This window comes from Penaeus vannamei, chromosome 14, assembly GCF_042767895.1.
Source record: "Penaeus vannamei isolate JL-2024 chromosome 14, ASM4276789v1, whole genome shotgun sequence".
Lineage (NCBI taxonomy): Eukaryota > Metazoa > Arthropoda > Malacostraca > Decapoda > Penaeidae > Penaeus > Penaeus vannamei.
Genome location: NC_091562.1, coordinates 37,107,629 through 37,125,128, shown reverse-complemented (window position 1 = coordinate 37,125,128; position 17,500 = coordinate 37,107,629). Strand labels below are relative to the sequence as shown.

Below are 17,500 nucleotides of genomic sequence, written 5' to 3'. Positions count from 1 at the left end.
TTTTTTCTCTCTCTTTTGATGAATGTTGATAAAAGTTAACTGTCTATGATGCCAACTGAATTCATTTACATAATCGCATTCTCGTATTGTTAATAGGTATGTTTGTCTGTCTTCTCTATGTACATATGTATGTGTGGATGGATGGATATATGGATGGATAGATGGATGGATGGATGGATGGATGGATGGATGGATGGATGGATGGATGGATGGATGGATAGGTAGATAGATAGATAGATAGATAGATAGAGAGATGGGTGAATATATATATATATATATATATATATATATATATATATATATATATATGTATGTATATTTACATATTTTTATATATACACATAGATTTATATATTTATATATATGTAAATATGCATGTACACAAACCTGAATCTAAATTGATTTATAACAATCTAAAGAATAGTTACGAATAAGCACAATTATCACCCCGAGAAAAACGCGCGCGCGCGCCCAGCCCAGCGGGATGACACATGACCACGTGACACTCCGCTATCAGCCGGGACAGGAATCACAGGACACAGAGAGACGGCGATGGCTACCCTGCCGCTACTGGGGGGGGGGGGGGGGGGGGACTGCTATAGTCACTGATTCTGTAAAAAAAAAATCTTACTCTAGCACCCGCATGGAGCAATTTTAGTGGCATAGATACACGCATGGACATACCTAGAGAGTACATGCCCTTTCGCTGATGTATGTGTGTGTTTTGAAAGGATATAAAGGGGGTTGGTTAAAGGGGGTTAGTGTACCGTGTGTTTGCGTAGTATACTGTTGGGTTGGAGTATCTTATCTCACATGTTGATGCCTCTGACCTTTCCTTGTCTGAGGCTTTCATTCATATATTATTTTAGTAACGATTATGCAGTTAAGCAAGATATTTATTCTAGATTGTGCTTGTTTACACGAGATAAGGATTAGCAGACTTAAGCCTAAAAGCTCGGTGATTTTTTTCCCCGTTTAGGTCTCGGGAAATATCGTTGGATATCCTCGTCATCGCTCATTTTCGTTTCCTGTCTTCCACAGACACCTGAAGATGGAGGCTCAGCAGGGACCTCGGCTGCTACCGCTGCCACTCGCTCTTCTGCTTACCCTCCTCATTCCACAATACTCATGCTTTAATCTCGAGGTCTCGAAGGCCATGGTGTACACAGACCCGACCCTCGAGTACAGCAACTGGGGGAGGGAGTCCTACTTCGGCTTCACTGTCGCCCTTCAGCACAGGACGTCCGACGACACTGCCTGGTGAGTCTCGGCTAATTTGTCTTCGTGGATCAGTCGCCGTGTTGCTCAGCCATTTCAGGTTTTGGGTCACGAGTTGAGACGAGTGAGCTTGAAACCCCTAGTCTCTCACGTTAGTCTTCCGAAGCTCTTACTGAAGGTTCTGGTAAGGGTCAAATTAGTCTGTCTCGTTAGTCTTGCGAAGCTCTTACTGAAGGTTCTAGTAAGGGTCAAATTAGTCTTTCTCGTTAGTCTTGTGAAGCTCTTACTGAAGGTTCTGGTAAGGGTCAAATTAGTCTGTCTCGTTAGTCTTGTGAAGCTCTTACTGAAGGTTCTGGTAAGGGTCAAATTAGTCTTTCTCGTTAGTCTTGTGAAGCTCTTACTGAAGGTTCTGGTAAGGGTCAAATTAGTCTTTCCCGTTAGTCTTGTGAAGCTCTTACTGAAGGTTCTGGTAAGGGTCAAATTAGTCTTTCTCGTTAGGCTTGTGAAGCTCTTACTGAAGGTTCTGGTAAGGGTCAAATTAGTCTGTCTCGTTAGTCTTGTGAAGCTCTTACTGAAGGTTCTGGTAAGGGTCAAATTAGTCTCTCACGTTAGTCTTGTGAAGCTCTTACTGAAGGTTCTGGTAAGGGTCAAATTAGTCTCTCACGTTAGTCTTGTGAAGCTCTTACTGAAGGTTCTGGTAAGGGTCAAATTAGTCTGTCTCGTTAGTCTTGTGAAGCTCTTACTGAAGGTTCTGGTAAGGGTCAAATTAGTCTGTCTCGTTAGTCTTGTGAAGCTCTTACTGAAGGTTCTGGTAAGGGTCAAATTAGTCTGTCTCGTTAGTCTTGTGAAGCTCTTACTGAAGGTTCTGGTAAGGGTCAAATTAGTCTTTCCCGTTAGTCTTGTGAAGCTCTTACTGAAGGTTCTGGTAAGGGTCAAATTAGTCTTTCCCGTTAGTCTTGTGAAGCTCTTACTGAAGGTTCTGGTAAGGGTCAAATTAGTCTTTCCCGTTAGTCTTGTGAAGCTCTTACTGAAGGTTCTGGTAAGGGTCAAATTAGTCTTTCTCGTTAGTCTTGCGAAGCTCTTACTGAAGGTTCTGGTAAGGGTCAAATTAGTCTTTCTCGTTAGTCTTGTGAAGCTCTTACTGAAGGTCCTGGTAAGGGTCAAATTAGTCTCTCACGTTAGTCTTGCGAAGCTCTTACTGAAGGTTCTGGTAAGGGTCAAATTAGTCTGTCTCGTTAGTCTTGTGAAGCTCTTACTGAAGGTTCTGGTAAGGGTCAAATTAGTCTTTCCCGTTAGTCTTGTGAAGCTCTTACTGAAGGTTCTGGTAAGGGTCAAATTAGTCTGTCTCGTTAGTCTTGTGAAGCTCTTACTGAAGGTTCTGGTAAGGGTCAAATTAGTCTTTCCCGTTAGTCTTGTGAAGCTCTTACTGAAGGTTCTGGTAAGGGTCAAATTAGTCTTTCTCGTTAGTCTTGCGAAGCTCTTACTGAAGGTTCTGGTAAGGGTCAAATTAGTCTTTCTCGTTAGTCTTGTGAAGCTCTTACTGAAGGTTCTGGTAAGGGTCAAATTAGTCTTTCTCGTTAGTCTTGCGAAGCTCTTACTGAAGGTTCTGGTAAGGGTCAAATTAGTCTCTCACGTTAGTCTTGTGAAGCTCTTACTGAAGGTTCTGGTAAGGGTCAAATTAGTCTGTCTCGTTAGTCTTGTGAAGCTCTTACTGAAGGTTCTGGTAAGGGTCAAATTAGTCTTTCTCGTTAGTCTTGTGAAGCTCTTACTGAAGGTTCTGGTAAGGGTCAAATTAGTCTTTCTCGTTAGTCTTGTGAAGCTCTTACTGAAGGTTCTGGTAAGGGTCAAATTAGTCTTTCTCGTTAGTCTTGTGAAGCTCTTACTGAAGGTTCTGGTAAGGGTCAAATTAGTCTGTCTCGTTAGTCTTGTGAAGCTCTTACTGAACGTTCTGGTAAGGGTCAAATTAGTCTGTCTCGTTAGTCTTGTGAAGCTCTTACTGAACGTTCTGGTAAGGGTCAAATTAGTCTTTCTCGTTAGTCTTGTGAAGCTCTTACTGAAGGTTCTGGTAAGGGTCAAATTAGTCTTTCTCGTTAGTCTTGTGAAGCTCTTACTGAAGGTCCTGGTAAGGGTCAAATTAGTCTTTCTCGTTAGTCTTGTGAAGCTCTTCCTGAAGGTTCTGGTAAGGGTCAAATTAGTCTTTCTCGTTACTCTTGTGAAGCTCTTACTGAACGTTCTGGTAAGGGTCAAATTAGTCTGTCTCGTTAGTCTTGTGAAGCTCTTACTGAAGGTTCTGGTAAGGGTCAAATTAGTCTTTCTCGTTAGGCTTGTGAAGCTCTTACTGAAGGTTCTGGTAAGGGTCAAATTAGTCTTTCTCGTTAGTCTTATGAAGCTCTTACTGAAGGTCCTGGTAAGGGTCAAATTAGTCTGTCTCGTTAGTCTTGTGAAGCTCTTACTGAAGGTCCTGGTAAGGGTCAAATTAGTCTTTCTCGTTAGTCTTGTGAAGCTCTTACTGAAGGTTCTGGTAAGGGTCAAATTAGTCTCTCACGTTAGTCTTGTGAAGCTCTTACTGAAGGTTCTGGTAAGGGTCAAATTAGTCTGTCTCGTTAGTCTTGTGAAGCTCTTACTGAAGGTTCTGGTAAGGGTCAAATTAGTCTTTCTCGTTAGTCTTGTGAAGCTCTTACTGAAGGTTCTGGTAAGGGTCAAATTAGTCTCTCACGTTAGTCTTGTGAATCTCTTACTGAAGGTTCTGTTTAGGATCAAATTAGCCTTTCTCGTGAAGCTCATAAGGGTCAAATCTAAAATATAGATACAAATAACGAGTTTGTCTTTCTAACATTATTCACAAGAATTCACGACAACCATAGAAATACAGGGACAGTGTATATAACAGCCAGGAAGTCTTGAACGTTACTGTAAAAAAAAAATCTCTACTGAACTTACTTGATGGAATTAGCGTATAAAAAAAATAATAAATCAGACAATTCCATTTGTCCCTATACCCTCCTATATCAAAGAAGACGACCTTCCACACACAAATAAACCAGAAAAAAACATACCGACTCTGTTTTTTTTCCGTCCTATAAAATACTCTTCGTCTATGACTCAACTTTATCCCCTACAGGCTAGTTGTAGGGGCTCCACGTGCGAACTCAAGCCGCTACAGACCCACGGCTATAAGGGAGCCAGGAGTGGTGTTCAAATGCAGCCTTGAAGGAGACACCTGCCAGGAACTGCACATTGACCAAACGGGTAAGAATTCTTTGCTTGTGTGCGCTTTTGTATTTGTGGATGTGTGTGAGAGAGAGAGAGAAAGAGAGGGGTGAGGGGAGTTAGAGAGAGAGCGAAAAAGGGAGAGGGAGAGAGCGAGGGGGGAGGGGGTTAGAAAGAGAGAGAGAGAGAGAGAGAGAGAGGGGGAGAGAGAGAGAGAGAGAGAGAGAGAGAGAGAGAGAGAGAGAGAGAGAGAGAGAGAGAGAGACGGGGGGGAGGGAGAGACAAAGGGAGAGAGAGAGAGAGAGAGAGAGAGAGAGGTAAATACAGTACGTTGGGGAATAAAGATAAGTGGATGAGAGGGGGTTAGAGAATGAGATAAAGATCAGGGAGGGAGAGGAAAGGGTTGTAACAAGCAGTAACAATAGAACGAAATTGATAATTGATATTTGATGCGTGTATTAGCTTTATAATCATGTCAAATTCATTACTCTAATTTAGTCATTCAGTAGCGGAAGTGAGCTTCTATCAGTCGAACTTTTTGAATGCATTGTTTTATTCATATTTTATCAAATTGTCCTAGAGACAGAAATATTTCATAAATGAGAGAAAGATTTTTTTTTACTTTGATACGTTTATTGAGAGAGAGAGAGAGAGAGAGAGAGAGAGAGAGAGAGAGAAAGAGAGAGAGAGAGAGAGAGAGAGAGAGAGAGAGAGAGAGAGAGAGAGAGAGCGAGATTTTTTATTTTGTCACGTTTATTGAGAGAGAGAGAGACAGAGAGACAGAGAGACAGAGAGACAGAGAGAGTGAGACTTAAACAGAGACCGAGAACAAATCAGATTATTAACTGGCGAGTTTTCCGGTTCATTCCACAGGGAACACCGTGGTTCACAATTCCAACAGCGAGTTCAGTTACCACGACCTGAAGAACGGCGGCTGGCTCGGAGGCTCTCTCGATTCCCAGCCGGCCTTTGACGAGGACAGGCAAATCACAGCGGTAAGTACGGGTAAACTGAACACAACTGGGAAAGGTAGCATTTTCCAGTTTTTGTTTTTTTTCACCGGAAGAGTATGACAGAATAGGTGATTTTTGGACAATCGATGAACTGTTTCGGGGGCATAGATGATAAAAAATAAATATATTCCTAACTTCAACATATCCTTCCGGTAAATACGGGAAAACGGAACTTAAATGGGAAATATAGTATTTTCCAGTATCTTTGTTTCACCGGGAAGGTATACCGGAATAGGTGATTTTTGGACATTCGGTGAAATACCTTTGGGTATAGCTACTAAAATGTTATATTCCTTACTTCACCACATCCAAAATCATCAAAATATATGTACGTTTATAGGGAAAATAGAAAATAACAAAGAACTAACCCAGAGAGTTCTGCAGTGTGGGCCATTCCTAACCTTTCACGCCACCCCCCTCTCCCCCCCCCCCCCCCGGTCCAAGCAGGTGTGCGCGCCGAGGTGGATCAACCAGAAACTACTCGGCAATTATCTTATGAACGGAGCGTGCTACTGGCTTAACGAGTCCCTGCCCAACGCTCCGGCCCACAAGAAGCTGCCTTTGGTTCAGGAGTGTGAGTAAAGGCGAAAATTGCCTGGTTAATTTGTTTTTGTTTTTTCCTTGAAACACTCAATTTCCTTGCGTTTTAATGTTTCTCTTTTTCTTGGGTAGGTTTTCAAACAATCGGGTTGTTTACGTATTTGTTGAATAATGTAAATATTCGTGGTCTAAAGTCACATTCCTGACATAAATTCGCGATTGAAATGATTTTTGTTGTTTGACCTAGTTTTCTTTATAAAGAGATTGACTGCTGACCACGATTTTAATTTGTTTTATTCAATATCACAGTTCGCTTTCATTTTCTCAAATGTTCTTTTATTTGCTATTGCGAGTTGTTTTGACATATTAATAATTGACCTCCATATATTTTTTCACATTGTTTTTCTCCGTTGTTGCTGTGCATTCCAAATCGAATACACTTCACCCTGTCACAGCAAAGGGGCTTGCGGCAGACACACTGCTTTCATCAAGACTTTTTTCATCTAAAGGATCAAATTACTCCTGGAGTTGAGGGAACTTCATAATACGTTTGCTTTTGCCTATTTCTTACTCCATGTAGGTCGCCATAGTGAATTACGGAGTCTATTTTGCCCTTCCCTTCCAGCCCTGCAGACCCATGGCGACGCGGTGTTCTACTACGCCCACGGAGAAGCGGGTATGTCTCTTCACTTCCCGGACGACCCAACCGAGATGATAGTGGGCGCCCCGGGTGTGTACAAGTGGCGAGGTGAGAGGACGATGCACAGGACACGCGAAACCGACATCTGTGTTCTTTTACTGATGTTATTCCCGACTGTTTTTTTTTTAGAGTCATTTATATTCAGGGTTATGTGTTGCTTCGTATTTCGTTGTTGTTTTTTGTTTGTGTTTATTTTGTTTGTTTGTTTTTTATTTTGTTTGAATTTATTATTTATTCTGTCTCTTCTGCGTCTGAGGTGTTGGGTGTATATTGCAGATGGAATATCACGTGTCTTTTTAGTTCATTAACTTCCATATCATTTTTTTAATCGCTTCTAACGCATCTGTTTCGTTCTCATAAAATTATTCAGTGGTCTAAAAGCCGCACAAAAAAACACCTTTCACCATTGGAAAAAGACGAAAGTGTCGTAAATCTAGCAAACAGTGCGGAATGCTACAAGGATACGGGAGAATGATGCTCACCGACCAACATCCTGCTACCGAATTGCTGCTTACATCACGGCTGTTTCTTTCTTCCTTATTTTCTCTCGTTCTCTCCCTTCCTCATTTTTTCTTCTTTCAGGCAGGATATATTGTTCTGACACTTGACCAGCCTCCGTGGTTCGAATGCATCCATCCATTTTCGAAAGTAAACAATCTCACTCAAAATGTGCAGTATGTGTTCGGAATCCTTATATCGTCACGGGTATCATGGATCTCGTCTTCGTGGAGTGTGGGAATTTTTTCTAGCTCCGTGATAACAGATCATGGGAAGCAATATTTCGTGTATGGTGTAGAATACGATCAGACCTTAATATGTTCGACGCCGTGGTGGGGAACGGGAACCACTGTTACCTTCATTTATAATGTATTCGCGAATTAAGACCGAGTCGATTTTTTTGTCGTGTTGTTACAGCTGCTTCTCTCACAGATATCTTCCTCTTTGTTGTCGTTTGTATTTTTTTCTGCTGTAACATGCAAGTGTTGAATATACCGTTAGATATTTTTTGTGTGATTTATTTTTTTCATACTAGTATTTGCTATATATATATATATATATATATATATATATATATATATATATATATATATATATATATATATATATTTTTTTTTCGGGGGGGGGATTGATGCGAGTGTTTTAAATATTGGGATTTGATATTACCATAGATTAAGCGACAACTGGCTTGTTACTTATGTTCACACGCCTAATGCATTGCGTCACCACGTCGAAAGTGCGATGGTACTCTCCCTACCCCCCCTACCCCACCCCCCGCCTGCCTCTCTCTCTCTCTCTCTCTCTCTCTCTCTCTCTCTCTCTCTCTCTCTCTCTCTCTCTCTCTCTCTCTCTCTCTCTCTCTCTCTCTCTCTCTCTCTCTCTCTCTCTCTCTCTCTCTCTCTCATTCTTCGACTGTATTTCCCCATGGTCTCAGTAGCATAAGAAAAGTAACGTTGAACTTTTTTTATGCCAAGAACCGATCGCTTGTAAACACTACTTGCAAGCGACGGCAGCACCAAGCCCTTGAATCCCTGGTAATCAGCTGGCATTGATCAATAGCATCTGTTATCCCTCGTCGAATCATCTCGTTGATTTACGCCTACGCTAATAAAAAGGCGTAATCAACGATAAAGGACACATAAGGGTCACATTTATATTTAGTTGGCGTATGCCGTAAGCTCTAATGGAGGGCGGTGTTGATGTATACATTTCACGTCGGCGCGTCGCTGCTAAAAATCGGTTCGTTTTTTTTTTTTCTCTCTCTCTCTCTCTCTTTTAATTCAGACGATCGATAAATGCTGCGAGACCGTTCGGATTTGCAACGGCTGTTCGTGTCCATGCAATTCACTCCAGAACGAGATTGTTCCACTCCTCATCTGTTCCGGGTTTTAAAATTTAAGTCTACCATCCCACCCATTTCCTCCTTCCCATCCCTTCCCCTCAACCGATGAGAGATGTGAAGGGAAATAATTACCAGCAGACCGCTTTAAAAATGTCAGACATGATAGGAAAGGCGTGCCTGTACATGACATATATAGTTACTTAAAGCAATATGCATCGCGCCACCGGTTGGAAGAAGGGGAGGGGCCTGCACAGCTGCCGACGATCTGGTAACAATGGCTCTCAGCTGACCTTTAGCCCACCTGGCGAGGCAGAGGGATGCTTCAGCGTTTGCTATTCTGCCTGGCTGTCGTGGTGCTGACTCCTCAATTAACTCGCATTGTTACTCGATATGTGATACGTGTTGTCGATTCCGTGCGAGTAAAATCATGGTTTGGGAAGCATGCGCGTATGTGTGTGTTTGGCAGAAGAGCTCTTGACTTATTTTGCCTATTTGCCCCGTTATAGTTTATATTTGCAAATTGGGAGGTTAAGGAGTTTAAAATTCATTTCGCCTCGTGGGGAATTTCAAATTGAGTGATTATGTGAAATGCGATATTCACCGAGGATAATGGTTTAGACTCCAACATGTCGGAGTATTCAAAGATCACAAGACTGGTTACTATTATGAACAAAATTGAAGCTGATGAGGCAAAATTTACACACACAATTAAGAATATCCACAGCGCCACTGCACAGTTCCCCAACACAGTGGCGCGCTGGGTGTGACTTCCCAATGCGAGACGGTTAAACATTCGATTTAAATCCAAAACATTACTACCATAACGCTCTTTTTAACCCACTCCTTAGCACCTCCAAGCCCTGGGAAACACCCGACGAGCACTGCAAGGTAGTCTGAGCTTCTAAATGGTAGTTAGAAAGGGAAAATAAGCCAATAGAATAAAGAAAACAGACGCTAAAGAGAGAGTTCGCGAGCTTGTTGACATGCCAAAGGATTATCACTAGCGACAGTATGTGTGAGTGGCGTTGCCTATACAGACGCTGTCATGTTGCCACGATTCGTTTGCAGAGTCATGGCGTTTATAGCATACACTGACAGATCTACAGTAGAGCTTTGGGAAGGGTTAAAAGGGTTTTAAATCCCTTTAGGAGTGAATAGCACTTGTTCTTTTTTTCTGGTGTGTTTGTAACTGGAGTTGAGCGCGTCTAAATGGCGGATACTGTTTTGTTATACTTCTATGTTGGTAATGCTTTGTTATCGAGATTTTGTGATTTATAGGGTTTGTAAGATTGTATTTTCTTCATTCTGATTGTCATCTAACTTGTTGTTTTATATGATTTGTATTATTATTATATCTTTTATTTCTGTAATCATTATCAATATTATCTTTATTATCATCATTATTATTATCATCATCATTATCATTATCTTTTATTATTATTACCATAATCGTCATTACTATCATTATTACTACCATTACTAGTAATATTGCTATTATTGTGATTAGTAATGCTGTTAGTAGTAGTATTGCTATTATTATTATTATTATTATTATTATTATCATTAATATTATTATTAATATTATTACCATTATCGTTATTTTTATAATCACTGCTACCATTATGAGTATTATTCATATTATTGTTATTTTTAATTATAATAGTATTATTGTTATTATTATTATTACTACTACTGCTATCATTATTATCTTTAATATTATTATTATTATAACCATTATCATGGTTATCATTATCGTTATTATTAGTATGATTATCAGAATGATTATCATTGTTATCATTATCGTTGTTAAGACTGTAATTATTATTAGTAGTAGGATTATTTTAGCATTTTAGTATTAGAAGTAGTATTGTTATCATTGTGAAAATCAGAACCATTATCATTATTTCTGTTATTATCATCATTATCATTAATACACGTTATTATCATCCTCATCATTACCATCATCATCATGACTTGTACTTATAACCTTTGTTACTAGAAAAAAAAACTTGTACAGAATACCACAGCATCAATACCAAACTAATGGTTATCCCAAATACCAGCACTAAATCTCCTTCCACCTTCGCCCCTCCTTCAGGAACCATCATCCGCTATAAGGACACGTACATGCAACACGTAGGAGGCATTGCAAGACGCAGAAGACAGACCAGGGGGAAAATACCAGAATACCAGATGTTTTCGAGGGCATTCATACCCAACCCGTACTACACTTCTGCCATGGAAGACTTCGATCTCATGGGGTATTCAGTGACCTCGGGGCGGTTCAGGTCAAAGGACGAGCTCCTGTACGTGGGAGGTGCTCCACGAGGGGCCGGGTCGCATGGCAAGGTCAGTTCAAGGGATGTTTTGGTTTGTTTGTTTTTTTGTTCGGGTGAGTCTTCTTTTGTTTGTTAGATTTTTGTGTCGGTGAGATATGGTTAGGATTTGAAGGCGTGTGTGTAGGTGTACTCAGACTAAATGGTCGAATATGCGATTATTTATGCTATAAACATCTAGCACATTTATTCATTTATTTTCTTGTCATTATTACTTAATTCTATAAACATCGAAATACGTTGATGTGCTCTAATATGATACAGAATACATGAACGTGTACATATCGATGTTTCTGTTACAGAAGAATGTTTAAACTAACAGAACATTAAAGATATACAGTTTCGGTTAATTGGTCTGAGAACACTTTTCGACGCACATAAACTCATTTATTATATACGTTAGGAGGAGCCCCTCAAGTATTCTAAATTATTTTTTACATTTACATGATGCAGATAAGGCCGATATCACAGCATCTTTAAACAACCTCATTTCATCCAATAATCGAAGGTATAATCTAGATGAGCCCCCCCCCCCCCCCAAAAAAAAAATAATAATAATAATAATAATAATAATAATAATAATAATAATAATAATAATAATATATAAATCAAATAACTGAATCCTGACCGCTAACTTCTCGTCCTCAGGTGATTGTCTTCTCCTTCCCCGACTGGCAGTCTCAGCCGCTCACCGTCCTGGCCGAGTGGAAGGGAAAGCAACTCGGGGAAAACTTCGGTGCTTCTCTGGTCGCGGCAGACGTCAACGGAGACGGCCTCAGCGATCTGCTTGTCGGGGCGCCCATGCACTCCCTGAAGGACAAACCGGATGCAGGGAGGGTGCAAGTGTTCCTCTCTTCGCAGGTCAGTTGGGGCTAAGGGAGAGCGGGTGGCAGGGGAGGGTGTGGGCGGTTAATTGATTGTCTGCCGTAGTTGTGGGGAATTTTAATGGGGGATCTGTGATTGTGATGGCTTGACCCTTATCAAATTTATTTTATGATATATATACATCGGATTATCATGCAGATTAACTATAGTTTCTAAAATAGATTTTTGTTTGTGAAAGAGGATTATTTAATGCAGTTAACCGTAAAATATTGAGGTGTTTATATCATCTTTCGTTTTCTATTAAAAAAACGACTTCTCACACTCACTTCTAAAGATTAACTACAAACTAAAAGAAGAAAGTATCTGATGTCCTTATCCCAATATCCTAAAGTATCCTACAGTACCACACCTAGTCTAACACAGGCAAAATCTCTCTCTAATAGGACCAGCAGTTGGTAAGTTCCGATTACCGATACCACGGATCCACCAGGAGCTTCGCGAGGTTCGGCACGAGTCTGGCGCGTGTCGGGGACCTCAATGCGGACGGGTATGAAGGTAAGATAAATAATAATAATAATAATGATAATAATAATAATAATAATAATAATAAATAATGTATGGTGTTTGATTCTACTAATGATAATAATAATAAATAATGTATATGGCTTGATTTTAAGTGTAGAGGAAGTTGTTCTGTGTCTCATACTTATGGATGTTTAAAACTACAACACTATAGATTCGCTATGATTAAGTATATCCATTTGTGTGTGTTAAGCTATAATAATAATAATAGTAATAATAATAATAATAATAATAATAATTAATGCATAGTGTTTGATTTTAAGTGTAGAGGAAGTTGTTCTGTGTCTCATACTTATGTATGTTTAAAACTGCAACACTATAGATTCGCTTGTAACACTGTGGTTGAGTATATCCATTTGCGTGTGTTAAGCTATTTCCGTTTGTAAGCCTGTATGTTATTGATTTTTTTATCAGCACATTTTTTTATGTTGTTCTGTTTATAGATATGCACGGCAATGATTCGATCAGATATATCGTTTTACATTGAAGGGATTACTTTTCCCCCCTCATTTCTTGACTGAAATTATTCGTTTTCCCCTCATTTCTTGACTCTGAAGTGATTTTTCCCCCTCATATCTTGACTCTGAAGTGAACTTTTTCCTCATATTTTGACTCTGACGTGAATAGTTTTTCCCCTCATTTCTTGACTGAAATTATTAGTTTTTTCCCTCATTTCTTGACTCTGAAGTGATTATTTTTTCCCCTCATTTCTTGACTCTGAAGTGAACTTTTTCCTCATTTCTTGACTCTGAAGTGATTAGTTTTTTCCCCTCATTTCATGACTGAAATTATTCGTTTTTCCCCTCATTTCTTGACTCTGAAGTGAACTTTTTCCTCATTTCTTGACTCTGAAGTGAATAGTTTTTTCCCCTCATTTCTTGATTGAAATGATTCGTTTTTCCCCTCTGACTCTGAAATGAACTTTTTCCTCATTTCTTGACTCTGAAGTTAACTTTTTCCTCATTTCTTGACTCTGAAGTGAACTTTTTCCTCATTTCTTGACTCTGAAGCGAATATTTCCCCCCCTCATTTCTTGACTCTCTTCCCCGCCTCACCCAGACGTGGCGATAGGAGCCCCTTGGGAAGACGATGGCGCCGTGTACATCTACCTCGGCTCCGCTTCTGGGCTGAGGCAAACCCACTCCCAGAAGCTCCAGCCTCAAGACTTTCCCCAAACTATGAAGGGCTTTGGCATGGGTCTCTCCAGAGGCATCGACTTCGACAAGAATGGTTATCCAGGTGAGTAAGACGGCGGGTGGAACCTATTTTTATATAATTTACTTTGTATAATTTATTTTCCTCGTCTGTTGAAGTAATTGTAAACGACATTTGGTTTAGTTCACTGCGTTATGTATGTGTATATTAAGGTTATTATGTGTCCTTCAGGCGAATTTGGAGTTCCACTTTGACTTAATTATGCTATATATTTTACTTAAATGCATCTTCTCCCAAACCCGGTTTATAGAGCACGAGTCATTATATAATTTGGGAGCATCAGGTGATAATGCCGAATTTGAGAATGTATATTTAAACGTCAGAAATGTAGGAGAAAATACAAGCCTTTTAAGATGTTAAAAATGTACCTTTCTCATCCCAATCACAGACCTGGCCATTGGCAGCTTCGTGTCAGGTCATGCAGTGGTGCTAAGGAGTCGACCTGTTGCCTACATTACAGGTAGCCTCACTTCAGATCCACCCAATATTGGTCTGAATGATACCCTGTTCCAACTGTCTGCCTGCTTGGGATACAGGGGCTACAAAGTCCCACGTTATGTCAGTAAGTACATTTTTCCTTCTTGCTGTGAAAGTGGGACTGATAAACTCACAACGGAAAAGTTAAGAGGAGGAACGTATGTGAAAAGTATATTTAAAAAAAGCTTATAAGAACAAGCAGTTTTCAGAAATCATGGTTCTACATAGGCTGGAGTTCCCTGCGTAAAACTGCATATATATAGAGAGAGAGACACCATTAACCCCTTTTTATGTAATGGTATGCTTCTCGTCCTTCAGGTATTAAGGGAAACATCACACTTGACACAGCCTTTCCCTCTCCTCGAGCTTTCTTCACCGACAACAAGAGCAACTTCAGGGAAATCAGTCTTGTGGCCACAAACCGGGAAACTGAATGCCTCCAGTATGCAGTTATGGTTAAGGTGAGTTTTATTGATTTTATTTAATTGTTTATTGTTTTTTGAGTGTGGGTGCTACTTGTGTTTTTTTTTTTTTTTTTTTTTTTTTTTTTTTAGAGAGAGAGAGAGAGAGAGAGAGACTGAGAGAGAGAGAGAGAGAGAGAGAGAGAGAGAGAGAGAGAGAGAGAGAGAGAGAGAGAGAGAGAGAGAGAGAGAGAGAGAGATAGAGAGAGAGAGAGAGAGAGAGAGAGAGAGAGAGAGAGAGAGAGAGGGGAGGGGAGGGGAGGGCACGGAATGTAAATTGATTGTTTCTTTTTTATATATATAGGTTTGCAGTGTTCACATCCTAAGTTGAATTTTGTAGCCATTTGTTGTTTTCGTCATTTTTTTCCAAAATGTGTTTCCTTTGTTTCTTCTTTTTTTTTTCAAATTATGCGTCTATTTTTTCACGTTTTTTTCCATCGGTAAGGTATGGTTTCTTTTCATTGACCGCTTTCGTCTCGTTTTATCTGATCGTTTATTTTTTTACATTTCCACAACTGTCACTCGCACTCATATTCACGCTCACGCTTGCATTCTCCCTCTCCATCTCCCCTCCCCCCCTCTCTCTCTCTCTCTCTCTCTCTCTCTCTCTCTCTCTCTCTCTCTCTCTCTCTCTCTCTCTCTCTCTCTCTCTCTCTCTCTCTCTCTCTCTCTCTCTCTCTCCCTCCCTCTCTCCCTCTCTCTCTCTCTCTCTCTCTCTCTCTCTCTCTCTCTCTCTCTCTCTCTCTCTCTCTCTCTCTCTCTCTCTCTCTCTCTCTCTCTCTCTCTCTCTCTCTCTCTCTCTCTCTCTCTCTCTCTCTCTCTCTCTCTCTCTCTCTCTCTCTCTCTCTCTCTCTCTCTCTCTCTCTCTCTCTCTCTCTCTCCCTCTCTCCCTTCTCTCTCTCTCTCTCTCTCTCTCTCTCTCTCTCTCTCTTCCTCTTCCTCTCTCTCTCTCTCTCTCTCTCTCTCTCTCTCTCTCTCTCTCTCTCTCTCTCTCTCTCCCTCTCCCTCTCTCTCTCTGTCTCCCTCTCTCCCTCTCTCCCTCTCCTCTCTCTCCCTCTCTCTCTCTCCCTCTCTCTCTCTCTCTCTCTCTCTCTCTCTCTCTCTCTCTCTCTCTCTCTCTCTCTCTCTCTCTCTCTCTCTCTCTCTCTCTCTCTCTCTCTCTCTCTCTCTCTCTCTCTCCCTCCTCCCTCCCTCCCTCCCTCCCTTCCCTCTCTCTCTCTCTCTCTCCTCTCTCTCTCTCTCTCACCCTCTCCCTCCCCTCCCTCCCTCCCTCCCTCCCTCCCTCCCTCCCTCCCTCCCTCCCTCCCTCCTCTCTCTCTTTCCTTCCCTCCGTCCTTTTCTCTCTCATCTCTCACCGTTAATGATTTCACAATTTGAATTTCTTCTGTGTATTCCGTTCCATATTTCTCCATTTATCTATTCCCATATTTCCTCTTCTTCCCTCAGGATGACAAAGTGGACCCTCGGAAACCTATTCACATGAAGCTGGAATATGACTTATATTCACCTGAAGGACACAATATTCTCGGTAAGGTCGATGTATATTACACTAATATTGCATGGACGTATAGTAGGGAATCAATTTGATCAGTTAACCTAGTCTACCCTATCCCTGTTCTGCTCTACTTTACTTTATTCTAGTTTTCCCTATTCTGTCCTATTCTACTCTTTCTTTCCCTACTCTATCCTGTCGTGTCCTATTTTACTCTGTGCTGCTCTACCCTGCTTCATTTTTCCGTACCTTGTTCTATCCTATCCTATCCTACCCTACCCTACTCTACCTTACTCTACCTTTCCCTTCCCTACGCTACCTTACCCTACCTTATCCCACCCCACCCTACTCCACATTACCCCTACCCAACCCTTCCCTTCCCTTCCTTTCCTTCCCTTCCCTTCCCTTCCCTTCCCTTCCCTTCCCTTCCCTTCCCTTCCCTTCCCTCCTTCCCTCCCCTCCCTCTGTCCTTCCCTCCCTTCCCTCCCTTCCCTTCCCTCCCTTCCTTCCTTCCCCTTCCCTTCCCTTCCCTTCCCTACCCACCCCACCCCTACCTCACCTCACCTCACCCTACTCAACCCAACCCAACCTCAACTCAACTCTACCCAACCCTACCCCACTCTACTCTACCCTACCCTACCCTACCCTACCCTACCCTACCCTACCCTACCCTACCCTACCCTACCCTACCCAACCATTTCCCACCCACCCCACCCCACCCTACTCAACCCAACCCAACCCAACTCAACCCTACCCTACCCTACCCTACCCTACCCTACCCTACCCTACCCTACCCTACACTACACTACACTACACTACCCTACCCTACCCTACCCTACCCTACGCTACCCTACGCTACCCTACGCTACCCTACCCTACCCTACCCTACCCTACCCTACCCTACCCAACCCTACCTTACCCAACCCAAAAATCACCTCCCATCACACGAATTCATCCACAACAATATAACTCTGACATACTCCCCCCCCCCCCCAAACCGCCATTTTCTAAACGCACGCAAATCTCGCCCAATCTATTATTATTATTATTACTATTATCATTTCCTCTCCGCTTCTCAAAACAGTCCAGCCCAAGACGGAACCAGGGATAGGAACGATGACCCTGTCCAGAGTCGGGATAGTGACTGGCTGCGAGGAAGACGGTGACGATGCCTGTCTCGTGAACATGCAGGTGACCAGCCGCTTCGACAGGTACAGGTGAGTGAACAGCTGGACGGAGGAAGGGGTTGGCCCTTTCGTGCTGGGAGTGATTGTGTGGTGTTTTATGAATTACTGTTTAGTAGTGCGTGATTTATAGATGTGTGTGTGTGTGTGTGTGTGTGTGTGTGTGTGTGTGTGTGTGTGTGTGTGTGTGTGTGTGTGTGTGTGTGTGTGTATGTATATGTATATGTATGTATATATATATATATATATATATATATATATATATATATATATATATATATATATATATATATATATATATATATATATCTATATATATATAAATTTATAAATATATATATAAATATATATATGTATATATATATATGATATATATATATGATATATATATATATATATATATATAT

The 17,500-nt window shown here is 41.2% G+C and overlaps 1 protein-coding gene across 3 annotated transcripts in view; it reads left to right on the top strand.

The window, feature by feature from the left end:
* The window catches only part of LOC113827435 (integrin alpha-PS3), a 40,103-nt gene that overhangs the window by 12,983 nt on the left and 9,620 nt on the right, over nucleotides 1–17,500 (top strand). For all 3 annotated transcript variants that reach the window (XM_070129910.1, XM_070129911.1, XM_070129912.1), the window contains exons 2-14: nucleotides 1,042–1,260; nucleotides 4,340–4,467; nucleotides 5,302–5,423; nucleotides 5,889–6,015; nucleotides 6,607–6,729; nucleotides 10,620–10,870; nucleotides 11,506–11,718; nucleotides 12,126–12,237; nucleotides 13,324–13,503; nucleotides 13,868–14,041; nucleotides 14,275–14,417; nucleotides 15,864–15,945; nucleotides 16,994–17,126. In XM_070129910.1, the coding sequence (XP_069986011.1) occupies nucleotides 1,052–1,260; nucleotides 4,340–4,467; nucleotides 5,302–5,423; nucleotides 5,889–6,015; nucleotides 6,607–6,729; nucleotides 10,620–10,870; nucleotides 11,506–11,718; nucleotides 12,126–12,237; nucleotides 13,324–13,503; nucleotides 13,868–14,041; nucleotides 14,275–14,417; nucleotides 15,864–15,945; nucleotides 16,994–17,126 (1,997 nt within the window). In that variant the 5' untranslated portion in view covers nucleotides 1,042–1,051. The remainder of the gene's footprint in view (nucleotides 1–1,041; nucleotides 1,261–4,339; nucleotides 4,468–5,301; nucleotides 5,424–5,888; nucleotides 6,016–6,606; nucleotides 6,730–10,619; nucleotides 10,871–11,505; nucleotides 11,719–12,125; nucleotides 12,238–13,323; nucleotides 13,504–13,867; nucleotides 14,042–14,274; nucleotides 14,418–15,863; nucleotides 15,946–16,993; nucleotides 17,127–17,500) is intronic.